Consider the following 19,781-nt stretch of genomic DNA (forward strand, 5'->3'; position numbering starts at 1 on the left):
AACATAACCATTCATCATCTAATAAAAAAATAAAAACATTTGAATAAAAAGCAGGAATAGAATATGCAAACAATAAATAAAAGGGAAGATTCGAATGTTAGCTCTAGATCGACGGAAGGGGAGTACAACTAAGATGACTTTGATTGTAGACCATTTGTCATAGCTTACTGTCCATTGATCTGGGGAACAGATATTAAAGAAAAAGAAATTGCATAAAGTAAATAACAAAACAATAGATGGAAAAAGGAAACTTTAACCAAAGAGAGGCATGACTGTAGACATCTTTGATCAAGGACCCAAGGGGAAAGGAAAAAAATAAATAAATACTAAAAAGTAAATCCTAAGTTAAGAATGTAGAAGGGTAGACAGAAGTGGGAATGGGGGGGGGGGAGAGAAAATTACTGATGAAAGCTATTTACTTGAAACTTGAAGTTTGAACTTGAAATTGAAATTGCATTGATTAAAAGAAAGAAAATACACTTGCATAACTATATAATTTGAATATTCATTGCATTACATAGAAAAATTGAACCTAAACATTCAATCTAGAAATGAGATAACTCCACAAAGCAATTAAAGAACTAGAGAAAACCTAAACAAGCTAAAGAGAATAGAAAGTAGTAAAATCCTAGGTCTAAAAGGGGAGGATATATTTATAGGAGATGGTGAATTGGGATAGAAATAAGGAAAAAAATAATAATAAATAAGAATAATAATTATAAAAAATTAAATCAAATAATACAAAAGCAGAAAACTTGGAGATAGAAAGAATAAAGAAATAATAATAATAATAATAATAATAATAATAATAATAATAATAATAATAATAATAATAATAATAATAATGATAATGATAATAATAATAATAATAACGTTTGGAATGGAGAGACAGAGAGAATACGTGAAGAAAAAGAGAAAAATTAAAAAATAAATAAATATATTTTGAGGTAGATGCGGAGAAGAAAGTGGAGAGAAGGAAAGAAAAAAAAATATAGTCATATATATATATATATATATATATATATATATATATTTTATATTAACAAAAGAAAATGAGTTTATTAAGGAAATAATTAAATAAAAGAAATAGAAAGTGGGGAGGGAAAGAAAAATAATTATGAAAAACAATAAAATCTAATAAAATAAAATCTTCTAGAAAATTCTAATATTTGATTACTAGTGGGTCCGTAAAATTTTCAATTACAATATAAGTAAAATAAAATAAAAATACTAACTAATCTCAGCCATAGATCAAAATTGACTTTTTTATTTCTAAGATATTTTGGAGTTGGCCCATAATCATATCCCTAGTCCATCATGTTCCAAATCAGACCTTTTTTGCACTTGAGAATTTGAATAGACCTCTTGACGTGTAAAATCGCATGTTTTATACCCAAAACTCCAAATATTTGCTCAAATCCTGAAAAATTTTAAAATTTACAAAAACAACATAACACCCAAGGTAATTCTACTCTAAATGTATAAAATGCATGCTTTATGCCCTAAGATTTCACACAAAAATGTGCTCATCAAGATAATTCAGTTTTGGTATTTTTAATCCAAATCCAATGTTGACAAAGAGCAGAATTTTCATTTACACCCCTAAGTTTTTGTAGAAATTGAAAAAAAAAATCATCAATTTGAATTTTTTTGCAAATCTCCTATTTTTCAAGGCGTTACATGAAACTCCAACAAAACTAATCCTTCTGGGGTTGAAGGGTTGATGTCCAAAAGGAAGAAGAGGGAGTAGGAGATGACCACTGCAAGGATTACATTTGCATAATATTGTAGAGATGACTTTTGCAAACTTGAAGTTCCAGGCAAGATATGGTGTACCATTGAACTCTAGCTAGTTGATCATTATTTTCATTTGGTTAACTGACAAAGAATACTAAAAGTTTTATTGTAAATTGTGGAAAATTATTTGTTGAATATTCTCTTACAATGTTTTACAACAAGGATTTTTTTAAGGTAAAATAAGGCTTTTTTTTTTTTTTCCCCTTTTCTTTGTTAATCAAAATGAAGAAAATTAAAAATTGTTTGATAAACATCAAGCATAGACTACTGAATGAAAAATGATTTACCCTACAAATGTCTATTTTGTATATTTAAGAACGAACTGGCCTAAATTATCGAACTATTCTCAGATAGTAATTTGAGAGCACCTTGTGACTATATCATTATCTGAAGAAAATCATTGCGATGAACATTCTTCAAGTATTGATCGATGACTCAGACATAAAAAATAGCATTATAACTTCTTATATTAAATCCCTTGCTTGTAAAGATGTAGAATCTTGATTTCTTATTCCAGGTAAGACTCCTTTATAATTAGCTTTTATTTCGAGAATGATGACTTGCCATAACACCAAATCAAACCCTTGAAGAGCCACGTAACAAGCAAGAGTCCTTTATATTAGCTTAATGCTCCAACATAATTATCACCAGTAAATTAACATTGGAGTACAGCATCAACAAAGCTCATGGATATAAAGAAACCAAAAACTGATATACTAGAAGTGACATATATAGCTAACAAGGATAGAACATCTAGAACCCAGGAAAGAAATCAATGAAGCCCTTCAATATTGGTTGGGAACCCATCTTGTAAACTAGCTTCATTAGTCATTCTTGTTCATCAGTTCCTAGCTGGGCGACATGCTGTCTCTGCAGGTCCAGCTTGTCTGGCTAACTGAAACATCACAAGAAAAGTATATAAAAAAAGAGGTCAGATACTCATTTTTCTAGTGTGTTTGTTCTTGTTTTTCCACTTCTACCGAAAGAGAAAAAAAGAGAAAATAATGCAGTATCTAGATACCTGAAAATAATGCTCAAGCTTCTTTCTCAAAGCTGCATATTCTTTCTTCACTTGTTGGAATGACATCATGCATCTGAAAGCAATAGAATTGGATATTTTGGATAATCAATTTTAATCACATTTTTGCCAAAAGATAATGGTTTAATCAATACAAGAATAATGTAGCAGTCTATGTAGTAAATGCAAATCTTCGGTTACAACGAAGCATCCAAAGAACAGATGAAAAGAATAGAACAATATTAGAATATATAAGAATACTTATAACTCACCCCTCAGCATTGCCTGTCCTGCAATATTCTTTGAATTGTGTGCTCTCATTTTTCACTCTTGAAGCTCCAATGCTACAAGAAACATTACCATGCGGTTTAATTTTAATGCCTTCCTAATAAATAACAAGCAGAAACACCATACAGCAAACATTGAAGCTCCAAAATGTTCAATGAACTGGATTAGTCAGTAGTGGTAAATTTCAGCTGCTTGGGTCTTTGAATCTCAAAAACTTAACTATTTTTAATTGATCTTCATATGAGAGAGAGAATCTTGAAAACAAACATTGTAGGTAAAGCCATGAGAGAATATGAGAGTGGTGACATCAAGTATCTTTTCTTGCCCAGTAACCTCATTATTCTCATAGCCCACAGCATTGATTCCTCTGTCAAACAGTGAAATATGAAAACAGCCTTATTTCCATGTTTCCCCAGTTCTCATCCAACCATGATCCATTTCCATGATTGCTGTCGACATCGGTGTCACAAGAATAAATTCTGGTCGAAGTTATGTTGCAAAAGAATATGGTCTTTTATCTCTTCCTTACCAGTCTGTGCATCAAATTTGATATCTTGAACAAAGCAATTCTATATGACATGAAAAAAATAATTATCAACTCTATATAATTATAGGACTAGGATATGAGTCCAGATTCTCTACTCATGATACACTATGATTATGATTAGGATTCATTTGTTGCGTAAATTGTGATTTCACATCATACGTGACCCCGCTTGTGTTTTTCAAATGACTAGCTTTTAAAGACGAGTTCTGTGTATATACCTTGAGCAGCTACCCTTGAACTGGTGCATGTAGTTGTCCAACCTATTGAAATCGAGAGGATTACATTCCCTGCATAGAACATTCAGATCTTAAATTAATTAGCTTAGCACAGGAAACTAATTTAGACGCAGTACTCATATTAAGTTTGAACTAATTAAATTGACTTACAATGCTTGCTCTATGTTAACTATCAACCTGGCAGAATCTCTGAAGAACAATGTGACAACTTCTTCAACGAAATTAGGGTTATCATTGTCCTCTAATTCCTCCAGTTGAACAAATTGTTCATCAAGGTACCCCTAAAACAATCCATTTAGAATTAGAATTTGACCAAGATAGCTACCTTAAAAAGGTATAGCCCATGGCTGATAAACATAAGGACAACAAATGGGAATCTCATTAAGTGGATCTTTAAATATAAGCAACTGGAGAAGGAAATTAAGTGAATTGCAACCTGATCGAAGAGAGATTGCTTCACAGAAGTAAGTTGACGCCTGAGCTGATTCCTTTCCATTGAAGAAAAATTAATGGAGGAAGTAGTGAAGAAATGTTGAGTTGGGGTCAATGGGGTCTTGGGGGTTTATCAAAACTTATGAAGAATGAAAAAGGTATAAAATGGAAGAGAACTGGGCTTCAAGCTTTATAGGTTGGAGTGAAGCAGGTAATGAAACACACCACACCAACCTTTATCCTGGAAGGGGGTATATATAGTGAAGGAGCAAGAGGAGAGAAGGAGATGTGTGCATGTATGGACCCATGGTTTGTGAATACGAAAACAGAAAAAAAGATCTGGTGATCAAGAGATGTATCCATCCACACTCTAAACAGTGGGCGTCAGAACTAAGGAAGGGAAGAAATCAGATATTTTGTGTGAATTTTAAGGAACGTATATAAATGCTGAAATTATGTCTGAAGATTCTCTATTGATGGTGTCTTTTTCTTTCCAAAAATGAAAACGTTATAGTTATACAGGTAGAGTAGATGATGGCTTTCTAGCGTTTTGTCTACGTAAGTGCTATATATATATACTTGAACTTAACTCCTTCCAATGCTCATGTAAAATCCTCGAAGAAGCCTCCATGGTTTCATCTCCCTCATCAGCCTAGATTTTCACTAGATAACGATTGGAAACAAGAATACTACATTCATATTCGAATAGTGTGTTAGATAGATTCCAAATCTTCTAGATAATTGTGAACGCAATTTCACAAATGGGTTCCCATTACCCATTTACATCTCTAGGGAACACTTCAATTAAAACGGATTCCAAAGGCCCCTTTGATGACCCACTCAAGGCTCAAGGGTTTGAAAAAAATACCATGCAAGGATCAGGCAGTGTACTCTGTTTAATTTTTGCTTTGAGAAACAGCAATAATAATTTGTTGTTATGTCAAAACCATTTCTTAAAGCAGAAATTTTATAAATTTTAATTTACTTTTCAAAAATCACCTCAAACAGTCATCGGTGGAATTTCTGATGCAAGAAACACTATAAAATGTTTCTCCAAACCCCCCCCCCCCCCCCAACTTGAGAAAGCACGAGATATAAACACATCGGATTCAGTTCAGATGGTAACATTATCACACTCGTAACCAATTCCATTTAGATGAATTAAGATAGTATCTTATAGGATTTTGGACCGATTTGAATGGTAAATGCCTTTCATAGAAATTCTCTTAGTAGATATGGATGTGGATTGGATACGTGGGAACCTTTTACAATAAGTTGGGATTCTAAGCTTCAACAATTACAGACACGTTCGATACCCCTGAAAAATAATTTCTAGTGTTTATAAACTTGGAGAAACAAAAAACCCGATTGAAGAGCATTTGATAAAACTGTTTTCTTTCAAGTGATTTTGAAGCACAGATTGAAAATTATAAACACTACTGTAAGAAACAATTATGATGACACAAAAAATATTTGTTGCACCTGTTTCTTGAAGGAAAAGTTGGGTATAGACGAAATTTAAAATTAGACAGCTAAATGGAAAGTGCTCATACAATTTTACGTTTGACATAGAAATTCTGCTAAAACTTAATTATACTGTTTCGCTTCCAAAGCAGGTTTTATCAAACACCTACAAAAGTGGTTTTGCTTATAAAAACACTTCAAATTTTTTTTGCTAATTCCTTTTCTTTGTTTTTTTATCATATAATTACGTTATTCTTTTTTCTTTTTGTACAAGTAATTATGTTATTCAATCTCCCAAAATTATAAAATAAGAACTTAAAAAGGAATCAAATTTGCATGGGCGATGAAAGGACCTAAATTTTCTGACAAAACTTTGTTTTAAAAGCTTCAGATAGATTCAGTGCATTGAACAATTAGCTAAAAGTAGTGTTATTATTCACGACAATGAAAATTCTATGGAAAGCCTTTACGAGATGGCAATTATTATTAGTAAACTACCATGGACATCATCTTTTATACTAGGAGTTTTTTATGGGAATACTGATTTCGCCTCTTCTGTAGCATGGCAATCTGAGAGCACCTTGGAATCAATAATTTGATTAAGAAAGTCTTTACGACATTAGAGCACCAACGTTCTTACCAAATCCCTATTCTCTGTTATTTTATTACTAGAAATGTCAAAAGCATTTATTCTATCGCATGGTCAAATGGCATGTCCATTTCATGAGTTAAATTAGATGATTGATCTAGATAAACAACTGAATGAATTGATTTATGAAGTCTAATTCCAACCGGATATCCTTCTTGGATCCTACAGTCTTGAAACCATCAGAATTAGATCATTTAATTTCGTGTGTAAAAGAGAGTGATAAAGACATGTTATGCTAGTGCAACCTCACCAGGCTCAGATTATCTTTCTCAATTGAATTAGTTTCTGCAATCCTGTGTTAATTCCTTCTCCAGACCCTTTGAATTTCGTTTTCAAGTGGGCCTGACATTTATTTTTCTCTTGTGGAACCCACATGCCACCAATGTTTTCTTTCAATTGAATCAAGTGGACTTAGAATAGAATATAAAACATCAAAAGAACTAACCAAAATAGAAGCTTACTTGCCCACCATGAAAATTTTAAAAAGCTTAGGATGAAGAAGCAGAGTGAGAAGCATAGCATTGGCCTAGATATGCTTTTAATGTGATTTTCGTATTTGGATAAGAATAATTTTCTCCCAAAAATCAGGTTCCTGCATAATTACTTGTTTAACTCTGTCAACAGTAAATTAAACCTCTTCTTTAAGAAATATAGTTAAATGTGCAGCATGATCATGGATTGAATTTGCACAAGTTCCTGAGCCAGAGAACCTCCACTTAGCTGATCAGAAAGGTAAATCATCCAACATTTCTGGCATCTTTAATGAAAAGAAAACATCTAGTTCAAGCAGAATCTCTTATTTTCCTTTACAAGGGAGTGGCCAATGTACCACTCAGGTCTATGGACTTGTTGATTAGGCTAAACTCAAGCAGGGGGCCAACTTCTGGAGTAAAAGTAGAGCCTGAAAAGTTATCACTACAAAGTTTGTTTTATGAAAAAGAGAGAACTGGATATGTAGGGCCGCCCTGTTTCCTCACAGAACAACCAAATGAAACCATAAACACACTTAAGAACTTGAAAGTCATGGCTGGCCTACCCTTTTAGTAGCAGTGAAATGAGGAAAAAATCATTTTAACAAGTAGCTTGAGGAAGACATGAAAACTGAGATGATTCAAGTATAATTTAAGACATCAACATATTTTGGAACTATGCCTATGGTTAGTATGTTGTTGATCATTTATTATAAAACAATAATTCATTACTAGAAAATGGAATAGAATAATCTACATGAAAGTTCTCCTTTCAAACACATGGGAACCTCATTGAAGTGATAGATGTGATTTTGGGAGTGGAGAATAATCACCGGGAATAAGATGAAGAATCCAAAAATGACCAAAAGAGGCAAACAGAGACAAATCCTCACAATGATTGAAATGAGAGGTTTAGCTCCAAATGGGGATGCAGTGGTAGGCCTTTATGTCCCAATGCCTGAACAAGAAGTTGAAGAGGGCACTCTGTTTATTCCACTGCCCCCACCGGGGACAGAAGCGAGTTGTTGATACAATAAAGTTAGAATTATGGAGAGATTGTTACCTTTTATATCCCGTCCAGTTCTCCCCTGGTTTTTCATAGATGAGAGGTCACAGTCACATCTTTACTCATCTGTTAAAAGGAAACAAAAGCAGTGGTGGAAAGAGAGGGATCAGAATATGAATTGGTGTTTTTTTTTTTTTTTTTTTTTGAGTAGACTATAATTCTAATTCTATCTTTCAATCACTATCATTCATAGTGATAAGAATCCCAACACTGGAAATGATAACCCCAAATAATACACTAATTTGTAGGTTCAGATTTATTCCTTTGGGGTAGGAGATGCGCGCCCCCGCCTTCCCTTTCACTGAATGCCCAAAGCAGGGAAGTTTTTGGTATTGTTTAGATGCTTACAATACAACGTTTCAAATGTTTCTATTGAATTAGATCAAACAAACCATAATTACAACTCCAACAACACTTCTAAGTGCAATCTTCTAGAGATAATTAAATACAGACAATAAACAACTGTTGGGGGCAGAAGGGACTTGTGGCATATTCACCTATCACATAGATGCAATGCCATTTGTCGTTTCCCGAGAGTGGGGAAATAATGATAGTATAGTTGCTAAAGATTATGTGATTCTGATGTCCATTTGATAGGACTTGAGAATGGCAGTGCAGTGACTTCCTCGAATAGAAAGTATTAAATGCTTTCTCTACGGTGGATATCTCCAAACCACCCTGTCCCATCTCTGGTCTGCAGACCAGTAAAACTTTTGCCTTATTAGTTTGTATTTCTTATGAAGTCAATTAAAATAAAATTTTCACTTAGGACTGAAAGAATGGCACAAGCTAGACGACTAAACTAAACACTTCAGCATGCAGCATAGGCATCAAACATTTTGAAAGGCTGTTCTTCTGATCTTTGGCATGCTACAAGATAAATTAGCTTAATAGCAATCATGAGCGAACCTGAGTTTTGAACTACAGAAAAGTCACAAAATGAGCTTACATCAACTACTGTTGGGAGAAAAGCTACTAGAATCAATGAACAAAGAAGAATATAAGGATAAAACAGAACTGTCTAGAAGAAGAGGTTGAGATTGCTCATCAAAGAATTAGCTACTCTGGGACCTTTAAAATGATCCTTCTCAAAAGGCATTACTAATAATGTGTTTTGGGCAGAAAATTTAAGCCTTCTGGATATCTATAGGATCATCCAAAAACTAACTATAAGTTCACTTTCTAACTGACCTTTCACAGAAATTCTTCCTGCAGCATCTATTCTTCTCATCTCCGTAAAAATCCCATTGCTTGATAGACATCATTGAGAGTAGCATCTGCTATGACGGCTGCTTTTGTGGCTCCCTCTGTCAAAACTCCATCCAGATAAGTAGAGTCAGACATGATCTCCTCATAGCGAACCTGCAAAAGTTTAACAGGAGAAAACAGAATGATTTCCAAGCAACAACAACAACAAAATCTTCTATCTATCCATGCATAGGAGTCCAGAAGACCAATTCCTCATGTGAATCCAAATGATTGATGTCCTAGAGAATTAACAGATTTTTAAGCTTACGTATGATAAAAACGGGATTGAAAATTTAGATAACTTGATCTACATGAAGATTCTGGTGACCAAACCATTGGCTACCAAGGCACAAACCAGCTGAGTCACATTACTTTCATGTGGCTCTCTTCATTAAAAAGCAGTCAACTATTTTCTAGGTAAGCTAGCCGATCTGAATTTGGAAATGAACCTGTTGATTCTCAATAAGCTTCAATGAAACTTTTCTAACTTCAGTTACAAACAGTACCCATTTTACGTTGTACAGTTATCCCCCAAAAGTATGATTTACTTTATACATAAATTAACTTGGTTCCTTCTTCCAGGGGGCAAAGTTCAAATGTTTAACCTCATGAAAATGCTTTTACATTATTAGATGTTCTGATCAGGGGAATCTGTGAATGAGATCAACCCACTATTTTTTGAAGGAATTAGTCCAGTTTAAAAAGGTTAATGGAGATACAGAAAAATAGCAAGGAACCTTCTCTATCTCTTGGAGCATGGTATAAATTTCTGTTGAAGCCGCCGAACTTTCAACTGAAATTTCAGGTTTTAAAAAGAACGAGACAAAAGTTGGGTGGAATAAAAAAAAAAGTACCAGGTTTGGACCGACGAAATGGGCTTCAACAACTTCCACCAGATTTCACCCTTTGAGTTTCGACCTTCAAACCTTTTTTTTTTGGTTGGTTTTTTGTGATTTCAACCTCTTTTTCACCCTAAATCAGTAACTCCTTTGCTTTCAACTGCACCATTTGCTCCTCCTTTGGGGTCTTAAAAGATTCTTGCAAGGTCTGTTCCAAACTTCCCATTTTGTTATTTTTACTTTGTCTTGAATAGTCTTGATTTTTGCTTTGTTGATAGCGTGAACGGGTCTCATATGGAGTATTTTCCATTATGACACATTTCCTTAGGATGAGATATCTACATTATGTCGATGATCCCACCTATAGAAACACAGTCAATCAGTTCTTGGACAACTTTAGGGATAACACGTCAAGGGAAGCTTTCATCCAATATTCCTAGTACTTTTATAGATAGGGGATGGGTCCACTGATTTGGAGAGACACTCAACTTGGAACAAAAACCTGTGACTTTGTTTTTGGTTATTGTATTTTGTTATATATGTAATTTTCTATCAAATAAAAGACTAATTAACTTAAGACTCTATCTAAGGAAGTTCCCTTGAAAAAAAAACAAAAACTCTCTAAGACATTCAACCACCAATTACTTAAAAGACAACTTCTAATTAAGAGTAAACTCCTAAAAGATAAGAACCCCACTAAAAGATAGGAACCCTCTTTGTACAAAAGTCTTATTTAATCCACAACCTGACCAAATCAAACATAACTCAAGTTAAGAAGTAAAAACCAACTCAAACTCTAGAAATAGAGCTGAAAATAATTCCAGCAATGAACGAGGGGTGAAAATGCTCTAAATACCCCTATTAGAGGGTTCAGCCAGCTCAAGGGGACTTCTCAGAGCCGTCTACTTGGCCCTACTTAGGGTTCAGCCAGGGGGTCTCTATGTTCATATCAGTTCTCCCCTTCTTGAAAGCATTCATCTCTTAATGAATGTGCTGATTGAACTCTCCTGATTTGATGCATCTGAAATCTCTGGTGTGGGGTTGTCCTCGCATCTTGTAGCGTGGAGGAAGTAGTAGATACCTTGTTGCTAGTATTGCTCCAAGACAAAACTCTGAAATGGTATAACTGGTGGGGATGAAGTCCTCAATCCTAAGGGCATGTTGATCAAAGACTAAGGAGGTAAGTAAGTCAATGCTTTGGGAGTCCTTCATTGTCTCCAACTTTGTTAATATTGTAGCTAGAGCTTGGAGAATCCTGGTAGCATCTCTTCCAAGACAAATTGTTAGACCCAAGGTAGGGCCTGTCTTGCAAGAAATAGGGCTGGTATAGCCCTGATGTATGGGAGTAGCACTGTAGCACTGCCTTCTCTGTGGTGCTTAAGACTTAAGAGTTCTTCAGTGAGGTGGGTACCTTCTTATTTACAACTCTGACTGGTGCTGCTGATTTAGCCCTGTTTCTGCATTTTTTGGATGCACCTTTGTCAACTGTATAGTCCTTGTCATTAGGAACTCTAAGTCTCCTCCTTGATATCCACTTCCCAAGCATTAGGGTCACCGTCGAACTCTCCTAGTGCAGCTGTAGTAGTCATGGACAGCAGCTGTACCTCTCTTGTAATCTCTCTAGGACCCTAGTATTGGTCCAAGTGGGTTACCTTATCAATGGGATCTTCTAGGGTTGTGTTAGGAACCCTCCTAACTAGATTAATATTGAATTACTTGGATATGAATTACAGCAACAAAATAAAGATAACACTAGTTTTGATGGTGCCAATCACCCCCTACACTACACGGTGCCCTCAGCCAAAGGCTGCTCGAACTCTTACACAAAATGACCGATAACCTCTCCACTCAATTCCCCTCTATTTATAACCCATCAAGTGTTAGTCATGGTAACTCAGATAACCTCTCCACTCAATGCCTTTCTATTTATAACCCATCATATGTTAGTCATGGTAACTCTCTCCCACTCTCTTTCTTCCACTTGTCACCATGCCATCACGTGTTAGTTATGGTAACCCATCATGTATTAGTTACCATAACTAACACATGATGGGTTATAACTAGAGGGGAATTGAGTGGAGAAGTTATCGGTTATTTAGTGTAAGGGTTTGGGCAGCCTTTGGCTGAGGGTATTGTGTGGTGTAGGGGGTGATTGGCACCAACAAAACTAGTGCTATCTTTATTTTCTTGCTGTAATTCATATCCAAGTAATTTAATATTAATCTAGTTATGAGGGTTCCTAACAAGCTGCCTCTGGTGGTGGCCCTGGGGCTGGGGCCTCTTGATCAAGAGTTGGTTGGTGAAAATTTGGGATAGTAACTCCCCTTCTTTGATGAGCCTCTCTACCTTAAGTGATCGGTCCACTCCTAGGGTATTTTGTCAATCGTTTCAAGCTCAATCTCTAGGGGAAGCTTCTAAGTGGGTGGGAATGACCTTCTATTTGAAAGAAAAGGATTCAGTCTGGCTTATGTAACCACTTAGGGAGCTACCCTCTTTTTGTAGAACCTCCTGGGTTGGATCTTTTGGCTTTAAATTTTATTGTACTGGAAGGGACTTGACTTCAGGCTGAACTTTTGGAGTGGGTCCTTCAGTTTCTTGAGGTGTAGGGCTAGCACCATGCTCTCTTGAGACTAGACTTTAAACCTCTTTTCCTACCTTCCTGTTGCATATTCAAGGGAAGGAATACAATATTTTTTCCCCCTATGCCTAAAGTTACAAGTATTTTCCTGCCCATGGATAGTCACACATTATCATAAAGTCAAGGCCCACCCAAAATTACATTAGTCACTCTTATGGGAATTACATCACACCAAACCTCATCAACATAGGCATGTAAACTAATGGGAATTGACATTTGAACTTTACCTAAGTAATTTCATGGTTGAGGAGTCCAACTATGCAAAGATTGGGATGTGCTTCCATTGGTAATTTGACCTTTTGTACAGATAACGCAGATATGACATTGTTGCTGCACTCATTGTCAATGATAGCTTTGGATGTGATTTTTCCAACCTTCAGTTGAGTGTGGAACAAACTATTCCTTCTCCAGTCTCCATCTTCAAGTCCAATAACAAGTGTTGAAGTATACGCAAGTTTGGGCTATTTTACTGTTTATGTGATCAGTAAAAGCTGTTTTTACTGTTCATGTTACTATTTATGTGAACAGTATTATGATAGTGATGCTACTCTAGTTTCTATTTCTAATGTAGGAGTTTGCTACATAAGGTTTGGGAGTTTCTAGAAACCATAATTTCTATTTTGGTGGTAGTTTCTATTTTCAAAACTTTCTATTTTAGGAGCTAGAAAGTTACTAAAGCTGTAATTTTTTGTTTCTTTTTTTCTAGAGGACAGTTACTTCTCTCAAGTTGTATTAGATTCATTAGAAGCTATAAAGAAAAGGGCTCTGTGATTTTAGACTCTTTAGCTAGAATCACAAGCCTCTTCTGCTGGTTCTTCATCTCACTTCTCTTCTCTTCTTCTTCTTCTTCTCTCTTTTCTCTGTTCAAGTTCAGCTGTTGTTTTGATTATTTAAAGCTTGTTTTCTAACAAGAAGAAACTTGGAGAGAAAATTCTTTGATGGGCCACACTTGAAGTAACCTTCTATACTAGGATTGTCTGCTAATTCTTCCATAATGGCATTGGGACTTGGGTCGGTCTGATTGAGCTGAAACTGGGAGAGAAGGTCATCAGGTTTATGAGAATGATGTTCCTCAAGTCCAGGACAGATTTCCATAGATCTGACCATGGATTTTAGGTCTAGAAAAAGTTCGCAAATTGTAGAATATCCCAGAAAAATAGAAAAGAGTGAGTAGAGGTATTAGGGTTGCTGGATACTGCAATTTTGATACCAATTGATGTAAATTCAACTCAGGTTAGACTTTCTTGAGAAGATTCCTTAGAATAAAGGATTAGCCTACAATCTTTCAACAAATAAAGTATAAATATTATAGAATGCTTGTGGGAAGGTTTTTGGAGAAAAAGGAAAAATTAAGGTTTGGACAAAACCCAAGAAGTTTACTAGGTAGTAGGATATCCAAGATAATACTAGGGATGATGGAAGGGGAAAGGAAACCTGCAGTTGGTTTGGGAATGACTCTTGGGCAATCTTGATTCTTTCTCTCTTTTCTCTTTTCTTTTCTTTTCTTTTCTTTCTTTTTTCTTTCTTTCTTTCTTACTTTCTTACTTTCTTTTCTTTTTTCCTTCTGCCACAACAAGAAACAGAGAGAGAGGGTCAAAGGGAGAAAGAGAGAGGAAAGGGTGCCACAAGTTGTTTTTTTTTTGTGTGCACGGGTGTGGAGAGGGGTGGGGTTGCTGCCTAGGGGTATCACATTGGTGGGGGAAGGGATCTAGGAGGTCCTAGGGGCTGGGAATGGCTGCTGCCAAGCTGCAGCACCAAGGGGGAGGATTCTAGGGTCGTACGCAAGAGAGAGAGAAGGGAGGGAGATGGTACTTGGCTGGATTGCAGGGTAGGGGAGGGGCTGTACTTACTTGATGAAGGCTGTAGAACTACTGTTGCTGCTGGATTACTTGCAAGGCTTGAAGAAGGTGCTGAAGTTGTTGAAGAAGACTGCTTGAGTGCTTGAAGAAGCTAGAGATTGAAATTGAAGCTGAATATTGAAGAACTTTCTAAAATCCGCCGAGGCCCCTTCAAACATGAACTCCACCTCCGGTCCTCAACAACTTTTCATTCAATAATCCGACTTGAAGAATTGCAAAGAATACTAGGCTATTTATAGCCTTCAAAAGAATCTTAACACAAAGTGGGATGTAGGATTCCTTAACATACAAGGATCCCACCAAATAATATGAACTCTCAAATTCGAATGTAAACAATTAAAGGCACATGCTGAAAATAAAAGACTAATTAACTTAAAACTCTATATAAGGAAGTTGACTTGAGAAAGAACTCCTTAAGACACTCAACCACTAACTACTTAAAAGACAACTTTTAATTAAAAGTAAACTCTTAAAAGATAAGAACCAACTTGAAACTCAGAAATAGAGCTGGAAATAATTCCAGCAATAAAAGAGGGCTGAATATGCCCTAAATACCCCTACTAAGGGATTCGCCAGCTCAAGGGAGTTCCTTGGAGCCGTCTAGTGGCCCCACTTCGGGTTCAGCCGGGGGGGTCTCTTGTGATCACATCACTCAGCCTGGTCGAAACTGGCCTCAAAACCGAGATTCTGATCCTCATCTTGGAGAACTAGGCCTGCTAGACAAATACTGATGAATGGATGGGAGGAAATAAATTCTCATTCCAATTAGGTTCCCATACAGTTGTGTAGACCCATTGGATCCTTGAAGCCAAGGTTGTCAAGGCAACAATAAGGCGACCAAAGCGATTGGGGCCCTGCCTAAGCGATAAAGCGGCACCTAGCGGCAATAAGGCGACCAAAGTGGTTGGGTCAAAATTTTTCAATACAACTACTTTCTATAATAAACTAAACAAACATTCAATAATCACATTCATCCAAAAAATAAAGCATTCAAGAATCATAATTATGAAAAATTATCCAAAAAAGAACACAAACATAAGTTCATCTCATCAAGCATTATAACAATGATTATGTACTAACAAGGCCAACACGATAAATTAACATATCTCATTATTCCAATTTCCAAGTCATTGTTCGGTTAATGATTCACTGATTCTCTATGTTGAGAATGACTCATGCTTCACATTCTGTTGTTGACGGGCATGGGGGTCCTTTGCAATTTGGGCATCGATTCTAAAATGACTAAGCTATTAAATCTATATACAGCTTTGTAAAATAAATTTTGATTAAAAATATAATATATCTAGGCGGTAATAAGGTGCACAAGGCAACAAGCGGTAGCACTTGGGCGAAAAAGTGGCAAAAAAAACAACGCGTCAATTAAGCGGTTCAAAACAAGGCGGTTGAAAAACCGCTTTGCTGCCTAGGCGAACGCTTTGACAACATTGCTTGAAGCCTTGGCCTATTGATGTACTCCAGGTAGACTTCTCTTTCTTTGCCATTAAATTATCCCAAAAACCATTGGAATAAAAAGGTTTAAAAAAAGTACTCTTAGGAATCCTTTCATGTGCTGCCCCTAATGGTAGGACAAGGTGTGACCCTTATTTAACTAAGGGTAGTTACCCAGTACTCACTGCTTGCACCTAATAAAAATTGGTTAGCTGGATGCAAGTTACACATGTGCGTTGGCCTCATGAGAGTTGGACACAGAACTAGTGAAACTTGACCCATTGCAGACAGTACATGTTTCTGAAGCCAAAGCCCAAATCTGGAGCAGCATCAAGTTAAATTCTTGAGGAAAAGCGAACATAGGAAGTGCATTTTAATTATCAGCCTGCAATGAAGCCATTTGGAAAAAGACTATATTTTCATGGAAGAACCTGTATGGGATGCAGATGATCAACCAAAGCATCTGTTAGGAGGGTTTTAAATGTGCCCCAATTCATATTTTGGCATTCGTGTGCAACTTCCTGCAACAGATAAACGTATAGAATGTCAGAAACACAAAATTTGTAACTAATATCCATCCAAAACTGATAATACAGTAAGCGCAATCTTCAAAAAAGAAAAACCAATCCTAAACCAAAAAAATACACCATCAAAATATAAGATGTGTAGAATATATATATATATATATATGCTTAAGCAAGGATTTTAAAACTGATCGAGTGCAGTATCTCATTCTTTAGTATGATTCGTGATTCAGTTACATCTCAAATCATCCCGGAACCAGTTGGACCCAGTATGCTAATATCAGTATTAACCAAAATTGGCCAATCTAATCCAAATTTATAACTATGCCCTTGAGAGTACAAGTTGATTAAGTTGGTCCATGCGATCATCAAGATAATTTGACAGAAATGGTCAAGATGCAACAGACACCAAGACTCATCATACCAGAGCAGAGCCTGTATATTTCATCTAGGTATCAGAATCTAACAGCAACACGATTAAATATTGGCAATAGGACTCAACAACTTGACAGCATACAGAAGCTTTTTTCAAACAAATTAACATTAATTTCATGAAACGTATTACATAAATTTAAGTGTTCTGGGAGGATAAATAACTTCCAAACATGAGATATAGATAACTAATAATTTATTTTGTGGTCTGCACAAAAGAAACTTTAATAGTGGACAGGCATTGGTGCAATGGTTAAATTATACTATTGCAACCTACTGCTTCTATGTTTAGAACTTGGAAACAGCCTGAGGTGAACAAGGGTCACCCCCCAGCCAAAACCCTAGTTTGGGCCCCAAGGCCCAACCAGGATGGTGCACCCAGGGCTGGCTGAATCCCTGTAGAGGGGGAGTGATGTAAACCAGGGTCTAGGTTAGCCTCTAGGACCCTTTTTAATTAGAACCAGTTGAATAATGGGCTACCAACAAGGTTTTAGGGCTTCCTATGGGATGGTTTGGGTATACCATGGGATGGCTAAAATTTATGGGATACCCTTTGGGATGGCTTTAGTGGGGAAAAGGGTAATAGGTTAAGTACTTTGTTTGTGGGAATATCCCAAGGCCCTATGGGATGACTTAAGGTTATAGGAAAAGGGAGGCGATATCCTAGGGTTAACTAAATTGATATGGGTAGGGTTTTATACTTTTATTTAACAAAAATCAAGGAAGGAAAAGTAAAAAGGATTAACAATTAGTAATGGGAAAGAACTTGGATAAGGAATGGGAAAGAACTTGGATAAGGAAGGAAAGGGGTAGGGGAACCTTGTGGCAAGGGGGAGGGGTGTTCTTGCAGAATTCTTGAAAGAATCCCAAGATTCTTTCAAGAATCTTGATTTTCTTCTTCTACTTTCTTCTCTTTTTCATTTCTTTCTTTCTTCTTTCTTTTCAGTTCTGCTGCAAGGCTCAGAAATCTGCCACAAGGCTCAGAAAATAAAGATAACAGAAAAATCAAAAGAAACAGAGAAAGGGGGAGAGAGGGGCTGCCGCAAGAAAGTGAGGGGTGGGGGAGTGTTGTCTTGCTGCCACAAGGGGAAGGGGGGGTGGGGGAGGGGCTGCGAAGGTGAGGGAAGGGCTGGGATAGGGCTGGGATGGATGGAGGGGTTCTTGATAGATCGGGTAGGGAAGGGGTGGGGGAGGGGGTGTGCTTACTTGGGAGGGAAGGAGGATGCTGCTGCTCTTGAATTGAAGAAGGAATCAATGCTGGAATTCTCAAAATACTCAAGCTAGGTCGTGTGGTTGACTCCACGACTCCAAGCTTCATTCATTAATCTTCAACTGAATTTACAATGAAGGGTGGTGACTATTTATAGCCTAACATAAGAGCCTTGGACTTAGACTGTGACTTAACAATAAAAAACTTAATATGACTTAATCACAAAAAGGAAATTTTTAGATTACTACTAAAACTCCATCTACTTGCCAACCAGGACGACAAAAATTAAGTAAATAAAATAAACACTATCTAGAAGGAATCTTGTAATTAGATTCCAACTAGGGTTTCCACAAAACTAGGACTCTCAAATAACTAGACTTTGACGCAACTAATCAAGGAAAAGAAAATAGATTTAGAAACCTCAAAAGACAAGAAATCTAATTAGACCAAGGACATCCCAAGGAGAGGCATGGAAAATGACCAAAATACCCCTACACGCGTTCGGCCAGCCCTTGCAGCCACATGCTCAAGGGGGCTGTTTGAGCTCAATTCGTGGGCTTCTTAGGCCTTCTTTCGATGGTTCTTGAGAGGCTTGGACCTGGTTACATTGGCTCTCCCCTTTTTGAAATCATTCATCCCTAATGAATGGCTGATATGGGCTGGTCCTGCTTCAATGTTCTTAAAATCTCTGGCGGCTCTTCTTGTACCTTCTCTGGTGGGACCACTAGGAGGCGGTGGTTTGTACTAGTATTCTTTTGGTTGGTATGGAGAGCTTTATGCTCTCTTTAGTAAGAATGAGAGCTAGGAGCACAATTCTCTTGCCTTTGTGCTCAAAGGTGCACTTGTAGTCCCTACTAGTTATGGTGACGTCGTTGTTATAGAGTCATGGCGCCTAGGATGATGTCAAAAAGTTTTATAAGAACGACGTTTAACCAAATTTCCTCTGAGTAGGAGTGAAGACTTATTGGTACTAAGCATCTGGTATTGACCTCCATTCTTGCATTGTTCAAGAGGGATACCTTTGACAATGGTGTAGAATATACTGCTTCTCCTCAAATCTTCTTGTTCAATCTCTGATACTAGGATCTTGGTCATCACTTTGAGGTGGTTGTTGGGTTTCATGTACTCTTCCATGAATGGTGCATCTGGTTCTACTTCAAGCATAGTTGTGACGGCGATGAGGCGATGCGAGGAGGCTTAGGCTAGTTGAGGCGATGAGTCGAGAAGGCGCCCTCTAAGGTGCTTTTAAGTTGGTCGAGGCATTTTAAGTGAAATTTTTAGTATACATCTCATACACTCTAGTTCATTATAAATCTATCATATCCAATATAATAAAAGAACTCACATTAGCCTACCTTAAGTCATCCAACATACTACAAACCACACATAGTAGGTCCTAAATAAATTCCAAGTATCATACTATCATTAACAATTGAATTTAAGAATCAAGATACGATAAAAGGGGACTAAATAGTAAATGCATAGATGCATAAGCAAAACAGGTAGACAACATACCTTTATTAAACGTCACCATCACCAGCACCACCTCCACCAGCCCCTACAACTCCACCTCCTCCGCCAGCTCCTCTACGTTGTTGAGCTCTAGCCAACTCCA

General features: G+C 36.7%; 2 protein-coding genes across 4 annotated transcripts in view; both read right to left on the minus strand.

The window, feature by feature from the left end:
* Positions 1-2,295: 2,295 nt before the first annotated feature.
* On the minus strand, positions 2,296-4,425 carry LOC149018302 (histidine-containing phosphotransfer protein 4-like). The gene is made up of 6 exons (XM_089154329.1): positions 4,323-4,425; positions 4,037-4,167; positions 3,869-3,937; positions 3,088-3,159; positions 2,819-2,891; positions 2,296-2,692 (listed from the first exon to the last, which is right to left on the minus strand). Exons 1-6 carry the CDS (start codon positions 4,380-4,382, stop codon positions 2,639-2,641), a joined length of 459 nt encoding a protein of 152 aa, XP_089010455.1. The 5' UTR covers positions 4,383-4,425; the 3' UTR covers positions 2,296-2,638.
* A 1,514-nt stretch (positions 4,426-5,939) lies between these two features.
* OVA4 (Nucleotidylyl transferase superfamily protein) overlaps positions 5,940-19,781 on the minus strand; it is a 43,235-nt gene continuing 29,393 nt past the window's right edge. The window contains exons 14-17 of one of the 3 annotated variants that reach the window (XR_016172912.1): positions 16,432-16,521; positions 9,159-9,329; positions 7,965-8,033; positions 5,940-7,859 (exon numbers count right to left, since the gene is read on the minus strand). Coding sequence is in view for 2 of the 3 variants with exons in the window: in XM_089152598.1 (XP_089008724.1) it covers positions 9,195-9,329; positions 16,432-16,521 (225 nt within the window). In the remaining variant the exon portion in view is untranslated. Of the gene's footprint in view, positions 8,034-8,413; positions 8,889-9,158; positions 9,330-16,431; positions 16,522-19,781 lie in introns of those variants that run through there. The other 2 variants (XM_089152598.1, XM_089152599.1) reach the window with 2 other exon arrangements.

This window comes from Hakea prostrata, chromosome 4 (assembly GCF_041222555.1).
Source record: "Hakea prostrata isolate BN-2017 chromosome 4, UWA_Hpros_2, whole genome shotgun sequence".
NCBI classification, from domain to species: Eukaryota; Viridiplantae; Streptophyta; class Magnoliopsida; order Proteales; family Proteaceae; genus Hakea; species Hakea prostrata.

Excerpts from the sequence above, each read along its gene's own strand:
- LOC149018302 (XM_089154329.1), bottom strand. The coding sequence starts at position 4,382 with ATGGAAAGGAATCAGCTCAGGCGTCAACTTACTTCTGTGAAGCAATCT. Across the intron at positions 4,168-4,322 it reads AGCAATCTCTCTTCGATCAG|GGGTACCTTGATGAACAATT; the intron begins GTTGCAATTCAC and ends GGATTGTTTTAG. Across the intron at positions 2,693-2,818 it reads AGCTTGAGCATTATTTTCAG|TTAGCCAGACAAGCTGGACC; the intron begins GTATCTAGATAC and ends GTGATGTTTCAG.